General features: G+C 43.0%; 1 protein-coding gene across 2 annotated transcripts in view; it reads left to right on the plus strand.

Annotated features, from left to right (window-relative positions):
- The first annotated feature begins 511 nt into the window (after positions 1-511).
- The window catches only part of TARS2 (threonyl-tRNA synthetase 2, mitochondrial), a 29816-nt gene continuing 22292 nt past the window's right edge, over positions 512-8035 (plus strand). Inside the window, exons 1-5 of one of the 2 annotated variants that reach the window (XM_042441216.1) lie at positions 512-1199; positions 3008-3198; positions 3701-3824; positions 4491-4615; positions 6790-6907. In XM_042441216.1, the coding sequence (XP_042297150.1) occupies positions 1137-1199; positions 3008-3198; positions 3701-3824; positions 4491-4615; positions 6790-6907 (621 nt within the window). In that variant the 5' untranslated portion in view covers positions 512-1136. The remainder of the gene's footprint in view (positions 1200-3007; positions 3199-3700; positions 3825-4490; positions 4616-6789; positions 6908-8035) is intronic. The other variant, XM_042441215.1, reaches the window with a different exon arrangement.

Genomic DNA, 8035 nt, shown 5'->3' on the forward strand with positions numbered 1-8035 from the left:
AGGAGTTGGTTAACCTTTGGGATCCCTTTCCAACTTTTTGGGTTCTCGGTGCATTGAATCAATGGGATGTGGCAACGTATTGACTTACCATTGACTCCAGTGAGGAATGATGTTCAATTTAGGGTCCCTAAAAGTATATATAATGAAAGGGTATTCCATAAGTTGCATTGGCTTCAGTTAACAGATGTAGGATGCCTTTAACTCCCAAAGGAGGGAGGAATTCTGCCTTTTGTGTGGTTGTTGCACCATGGTTTAATGCCCAGAATGTGCGTATTTCATATCAGTGTGCGCAGGTTGCTACCTTGAAAATGTTTGCTTTCAAGGAAAGGGCTTTAAGGCTTTAGTTGGAGGCGTCTCCCTGTCGGTTTGCTTTTCGTACAGAACTACAAAACCCAGACTTTCATAGCATTGAGCCCCATGGCGGTTAAAGCGGTGCCAAACTGGATTAATTCTGCAGTGTAGATGTAGTAGTGAAGGGACCTCATCCCTCCTTTATTTTTTTCTTTTGAGGTACTTTGCTGGTACTAGGCCTGTGTGTTGGGCAGTTGACTGCATTGTAGTCAGCATGCTTTAAAGGCAGAGCAGCAGGCCTGTTTCTGGTCAGTTGGCAGCCATGCATTCTGCTAATGGCTCAGGAGCACCCCTGTTTTGGGTCAGTTGGCTATTAAACATTAAAAAGAACAGCTGGCGGGCTGTTCCTGGTCAGTTGGCTGCTCCCCAACGCCACCCAGTTTTAAAGGCAGAGGAGTAAGGTTGTTCTTGGTCAGTTGGCAGCCATGGGGGCAGCTGCTTTTGTGGAGTTGGCAGCCCCAGCGGTGCTTTGAATACTTTGCTAGTGATAACTGGCCCTTTCGGTTTGTTTCTCCCTTCTTTGGCGACGCAGCCCGGAACCTCCCTTCGCGGGTCCTGGTTCCCGGGGGAAGAGAAAGAGCGGGACCGTCCGTTCCTGCTTCTTTCCCTTCCTTCCGGTAAGCACCGAGCGCCCCCATTGGCCCAGCCGAGCGGCCAATCAGCGGCCTTCGAACGTTCGCGGGCCACGCCCACCTCTCCTTTCCCGCGGGCGGGGCTCTGTGAGGAAGCGCTGTTTCTCTCGCGTCACGTGGGAACGCAGCGCCTGACGCGTGTCTCAGGGAAAGATGCGGCTCCTTTGGCCCTGGAGCAGGAGGAAGGCCTGGGCGGGGAAGAGGGCCTACTGTGGGGTCAGTGGGCTATGCTGCCCCCCTTTATTTGGAGCAGGCTCACTGGGGGAGAGGGACTACAACTCCCAGAATCCCCCTCCAGCCAGTGAGGGGAGATAGAAAGAGTCACCTTTGGGAGAGGGACTGCAGCTCCTAGGCTCCATCCATTTTGTGGGAGGTATTGCATTTCCCAGAATCCCCTTACAGCCAGTTGGAGGAGGGGCTGCAGGTCCCATAATCCCTTCCAGACCATTTGGGAAAGCCACCTTTGGAGTCAGGACTGCAGCTCTCATAATCTACCCCAGCCACTTGGAGATATACATAGATAGATAGATAAACTCCCACGCTTGTCTCTGAGGATGGACTGCAACTCCCAGAATCCCCCTCAACCAATTGAAGAAGTCCCCTTTGTGGGAGGGACTGGGGCTCCTAGAAAGCCCCCACTGCTCACTTTGGTGGGAGGACTGTAGTTCCCAGAATCCCCACCCACCAGTTACGAAAAGTTACTTTGATAAGGAGAGACTGGAGCTCCCAGAATCCTCCCTTTAGCCAATGGGGGGGGGAGTTCCCTTTGTGGGAGGGACTTGAGCTCCCATTATCCCCACTTGGCAAAGGTTAGCCTTGGAGGGAGGACTACAACTCCCAGAATCCCCTTTGTCCAGTTGAAGAAGCTGTCTCTGGGGAAATTCTGTAGTCCCTTCCAAAAAAAGTAACTCTGTCTGGGGGAGAGTCTCTTATTAAAAGTAACTGAGGTGAGAGGGGGGATTCTGGGAATTGTAGTCCTCAAAGAGAACCTATTCTGGTACTTGCTAATCCTCGCTTTTTTCAGGGATATATTTAATTGCTGTTTAATTGGTTTCTACAAGTATTTCAATGAAGGTATATTTTGCTTTTGCTTTTTCATTTGCTTGCTTTTTACCAGTCTAGAGGCTTTGCTTTGCTGTATAAATAAAGCATAATAATATTAATAAGTAATAATAATAATGTTTCTGTTTGTGAGAATGCGACGTTTAATGTTTCTTTATTACTACGCATTATTTTAATGTAATAAACATTAAAAAAACCAACTTTAACTCTGTAAGCAAATAGGTTTCGGCTTCCAGACTTTGCTCCAGTAATAATAATAATAATAATAATAATAATAAATTATTAATAATACTAAATTTATTTATATACCACCTTTCCAAAAAGATCAATACTTTTGGTATTATTATTATTATTATTATTATTATTATTTATTTGTAAATACAGAATCATAGAATTCTATGATTGTATAATTAAAATTATTACTATTAATAATAATAAATTAATAATAATAAATGTATTTATATACCGCTTTTCCAGAAAGATCAATACTTTTTCTATTATTATTATTATTATTATTATTAATTTTTAAATACAATCATAGAATTCAATGATTCTATAATTAAAATTATAAATAATAATAAAAAATTAATAATAATAAAAAATTTATATACCGCCTTTCTAGAAAAATCAATACTTTTGATGCTATTATTATTATTATTATTATTATTATTATTATTAATTTTTAAATATAGAATCATCTAATTCTGTGTTTCTATGATGCTATAATTAAAATTAATAATAATAATAAATTAATAAAAATAATAATAAATTAATTTTGATACTGCCTTTCCAAAAAGATCAATACTTTTGCTGCATTCTTCCGTCCTTTTTAAAACCTCCCTTTTCCTGAAAACAATTGTCTTCTTATCCTATTGCGTCCCTAAATTGAGATAAAAGGCAGGATATAAGAAAATTGAATTAAATTATTAATAATAATGATATTTTGTTTATTTCTCTCTCAGGCAAGGGCTCTTCCTTCCCATATTGCCGAACGCCTGGCATTTTACGAACAGCTCAAAGCGGCCGCTGAGGAACGCTGCGCGGCGCGGACCCAAAACCAGAGACGGCCAATCCAAATTTTGCTGCCGGGGGACAAGAAACTAGAAGGGGAGGCCTGGAAAACCACACCGTTTCAGGCAGCCTTGCGGATCAGGTGGCTTTTCTGTTTCTTAATTTAAATATCTTTTGCAACTCTATGGTGAAATGTAAAAAGACCCCCCTCCCCTATATATGCCATATGTGCCACCGTTATTGTATTGTTGTATTTTTGGATTTTAATGCGGGTAACTTTAATCTTAGTACTGCTTAATCATTTTTTAAGTGGGGGAGGATATTGTATATATTGTTGTATCGTTTTAAGGTTGTACCTTAAATTATTATTATTGTTTGAACAAAAAGTGGGATATAAATAAAAGTTTTATTATTATTATTATTATTATTATTATTATTATAAAACTCGTTCCCTGCTACCTTTCCTACATGCCTCTCATCCATAAGGATCAGGTGGGTTTTTGACGTCCGTTCCGCACTCGCCCCTTTCCAGCATGGTTGCTCCTCGAGGGGTTTTAGTGGGCAAAAGAGGTGTCCAGGTGGGAGAGGAACTGGCAGCAGTTGCGAAACAGGGTTAGTAACTTACAACTCTCTTATCCTTGCAGCCGGAGTCTGGCCAAGGGGGCTTTGGCGGTGCGGGTGAATGGGACCCTCTATGACCTGGACCGCCCCCTCGAAGGAGACGCCATCTTGGAATTCGTGGACTTTGATTCCCTGGACGGCCAAGCGGTCAGTATTGGATTTGGCTCAGTTCTGTGTTATTATCCCCTTATTTATTTTACTTATATTTATATATTGATCCATTTGTTTATTTTACTTATCCATGCCATGCCTTGAAGTCTTCCGCGGAGGCACTTCATTCTTCATTCATTGCAGGAGTGCTGGTAGCACAGTGGCTCAATGCCTGTCCTGCAGCCACTCATTCAAAACCATAAGGTTGCGAGTTCAATACCAGTGAAAGGGCTCAAGCTCGACTCAGGCTTGCATCCTTCCATAGGTTGCTAAAATGGGTACCCAGCTTGTTGGGGGCAGTTAGCTTACAGTTGCAAACCGCTTAGGGAGTGCTTAAGTGCACTGATGTACTTGCTATTGCTATTGTGATTCTGTCCCTCGCTAGTACATCTGCTGGTTGCCCCCAGTCTCTGCAACCTGCTTCCAAGAGAGACCAGCCTGGTGCCCTCTAGCTTTCCACACCCATCTTTTTATTCCTATAGGCCTTTGGGAATTAAATCTTTAGCAAAATGAGCCTTTTGCAATGTGCTGCATCTTTATGTGTTGTTTTTTAATGCGTTTAATGTGATTGAGACTCTCCCCAAAATGCATGTAGAGGGGGCTTGCTCTGAGGAAAACAGATCGACTTCACTGTGTCCCCCTCTCCCTCTGTCTCTTCCCCAGCTCTTCTGGCATTCCAGCGCCCATGTTCTTGGGGCTGCCGCCGAGCGTTTCTATGGGGCCCTCCTGTGCCACGGCCCTAGCACTGAGACCGGCTTCTTCTATGACATGCATCTGGACGAGGAGAGGTAAGATTGGGAGAGTGAGGGATGTGGATTAGGATTAGGAGCATCTGTCACTGTGTACACTCACCCTGAAGTTTTAAGATCTGCTGGGAGGACCTTCCTTTGTCTCCGATCAGTGAGAGAAAAGGATGTGGGAGCAGGGCCTTCATCACAGGGGCACCTCTTTTGTGGAATGACTCATTGGTGCCAATGTTGGCTTTATTCCATCTCTTGTCATTTTTTTGAAGCCACATCCATATCTGGACACATACCTGGGTTCCAACTGTTTCTCATTTAACAGTATGTTTATAGAGAGAGACAGTGTGGTGCAGTGGTTTCAGCATTGGACTCCAACTCTGGAGGCAAGGGTTTTGAGTCGCCTTCCACTCAGCCATGGAAACTCACTGGGAGACCCTGGGCAAACCCAAATCAATACGTTCCTAAGAGCATGTTAACGTATCGATTAAGGTTATCTATTCTATCGCTTTACTGTCTGAAGTTGTCATTGCCAATCAGTGTTACTCCCTTCCCCATCATCTGCTCTCTCTTGTTAGGCAAAAGCAAACCTTTTACCTAAAATGCATATCAATTTAAAAGGGCAAATAAGATACGCATCAAAACAATCTATGTTTAAAATGCATCGTTTGGATCTGGTTAAGTCAGAAATGCTTTGAAGGCACACAACCACAAGAAGTGTGTGTTGCATCTTTTCTAGCCACAAGATGTCCCTACTCACTTGGTTAAGCAAAGAAAAAGGTACTCACGGCCAGCTGCTTAAACTGGAGAAATTGGGAAATGGTTTTGAAAGAAGAGGAAATGACAAAGATCAGTAGAAGTATAGTGTCTAGATCAAGGGAAGTCATAGTGCCACTGTATTCTGCTTTGGTCAGTCCCCACCTGGAATACTGTGTCCAGTTCTGGGCACCACAATTCAAAAAGGTCATTGAGAAACTGGAGCCATGTGTCCAAAGGAGGGAGACTAAAATGGTGAAGGGTCTGGAAACTATGTCTTATGAGGAACAACTTAGGGAGCTGGGGATGTTTAGCCAGGAGAAGAGAAGGTTAAGAGGGGATATGATAGCCTTGTATAAATATTTGAAGGGATGAAATATTGAGGAGGGAGCAAGCTTGTTTTCTGTTGCTCCAGTGATTAGAACACAGAACAATGAATGCAAGCTTCAGGAAAAGAGATTCCATCTCAACATTAGGAGGAACTTCCTGACAGTAAGGGCTGTTCGACAGTGAAACAAACTCCTTCCTCTGAGCATAGTGGGGTCTCCTCCTTTGGAGGTTTTTCAACGGAGGCTGGATGGCCATCTGTTGGGGGTGCTTTGATTTAGATTTCCTGCATGGCAGAATGGGGTTGGGCTGGATGGCCCTTGCAGTCTCTTCCAACTCTGTGATTCTATGATCCATATATATGATAATAGCAGTCTCGGTTCTCCATTCCAGATATAGCCAAGATGGCAATGCTTACACCGAAGCAGGGAGCTATTGTCAGATCTCTTACCATTTGTGGCACACCGACCAAAAAATTAAAATTAAAGAAATCTTTAAACCTCTTTCTGGCCCAGGATGTGTAGGAAACCCCTAAAAGAAACTCATAGTAGTAGCGCTGAAGTTTCAGTACTGGTGAACAGGCCAGACAATCGAAGATGGAGACCAGTTATACCAGTAGGTTGTGTATGGTGACCGGGGTGTTGTCTACCTTTTTTGTCTTTTGCTTTTGAATACATTTATTATGGCATAAAATAATAAAATGTTTACAAAAATTACCTTACATCCAGCTAGGAACATTTATATTCCAGCACATCATATAAATGTTATATTCAAGCATATCATATAAATGCATAAGTACATACAAATGTGAAGGATAAAACATTTGAGCCGCGTTTCTGGAAGATTTTGGGAATGCACTAAATATATGGCTTTAACAAAAATATTTGGTTGTCTACTATCAGAATGACTGCAAGGAGATTTTATGATGATTGCCCTTCTAGATTTGGTGAATAATTTGTTCATATGGATCTCCGCAGTCAATCGATTTTGATAGACAAAATCATTTTAAATAAAAATGTATGGCTGTAGTAGCTAAAAAACCCCGGGCATTTATTATATAGCAATTTGCTGTACCTGTCTTTTGCTTTTAACCTTTAACGGCTTTACTTTCACTAAGCGTTTTCCTCCTCGCTTTCCAGGACCGTGTCCAGCAAAGACCTGCCAGCTTTGCAAGAGATCTGCCGGTCCATCGTTGCAGAGCAGAGTCCCTTTGAGAGGCTGGAGGTCTCCCGGGAGGATCTGATGCAGCTTTTTAAGGTATGAAATGGTCAAACTTCAAGGCCTGTCGCCCCCCGGCCGACTGGGGATGATGGGGATTGTAGTCCAATACCTTCGGGGGACGTCAGGTTGGGACAGACGGCTGTGGACCCTCAGCGTCCGTGTTAGATGCTCAGTACACTTGCTTACAAAGGCTCATCTGTTTTGAAAAACAATTTATTATTATGTGAAGTCGAAAGCTTTCATGGCCGGCATCCATAGATTTTTGTGGGTTTTTCGGACTATATGGCCATGTTCTGGAAGAGTTTATTCCTGGTGGTTTTGCCAGCATCTCTGGCTTTGGCATCTTCAGAGAATGCATTGGGGAATACTTGCCCATAGAGAACCCTTACTTGCCCATAGAGAATCATTGAGGAGTACTTGTCCATAGAGTAATAGTGGGGAATACTTGCCCATAGAGAACCCATAGGGAAACATAGGAGAATACTTGCCCATAGAGAATAATTGGGGAATATTTGCCCATAGGAAAACATTGGGGAATACTTGCCCATAAAGAACCCATACTTCCCCATAGGAAAACATTGGGGAATATTTGCCCATAGAGAACCCATACTTGCCCATAGTGAAACATTGGGGAATACTTCACTATAGAGAATCATTGAGGAATACTAGCTCCAACGGAAACCATACTTGCCCATAGGGAATCAGTGGGGAATACTTGCCCATAGGGTAACATAGGAGAGTACTGGCCCATAGAGAACTTATACTTCCCCATAGAGACTCATTGAGGAATACTTGCCCCTAGAGAACCCATACTTGCCCATAGGGAATCATTGGGGAATACTTGCCCATAGGGTAACATAGGAGAATACTGGCCCATAGAGAACCTATACTTGCCCATAGAGAACCCATACTTGCCCATAGAGAATCATTGAGGAATACTTGCCCCTAGAGAACCCATACTTGCCCATAGAGTATCATTGGGGAATACTTGCCCATAGGGTAACATAGGAGAATACTGGCCCATAGAGAACTTATACTTCCCCATAGAGACTCATTGGGGAATACTTGCCCATAGGGTAACATAGGAGAATACTGGCCCATAGAGAACCTATACTTCCCCATAGAGAATCATTGGGGAATACTTGGCCATAGAGAACCCATACC

This window comes from Sceloporus undulatus, chromosome 9, assembly GCF_019175285.1.
Source record: "Sceloporus undulatus isolate JIND9_A2432 ecotype Alabama chromosome 9, SceUnd_v1.1, whole genome shotgun sequence".
NCBI lineage: Eukaryota > Metazoa > Chordata > Lepidosauria > Squamata > Phrynosomatidae > Sceloporus > Sceloporus undulatus.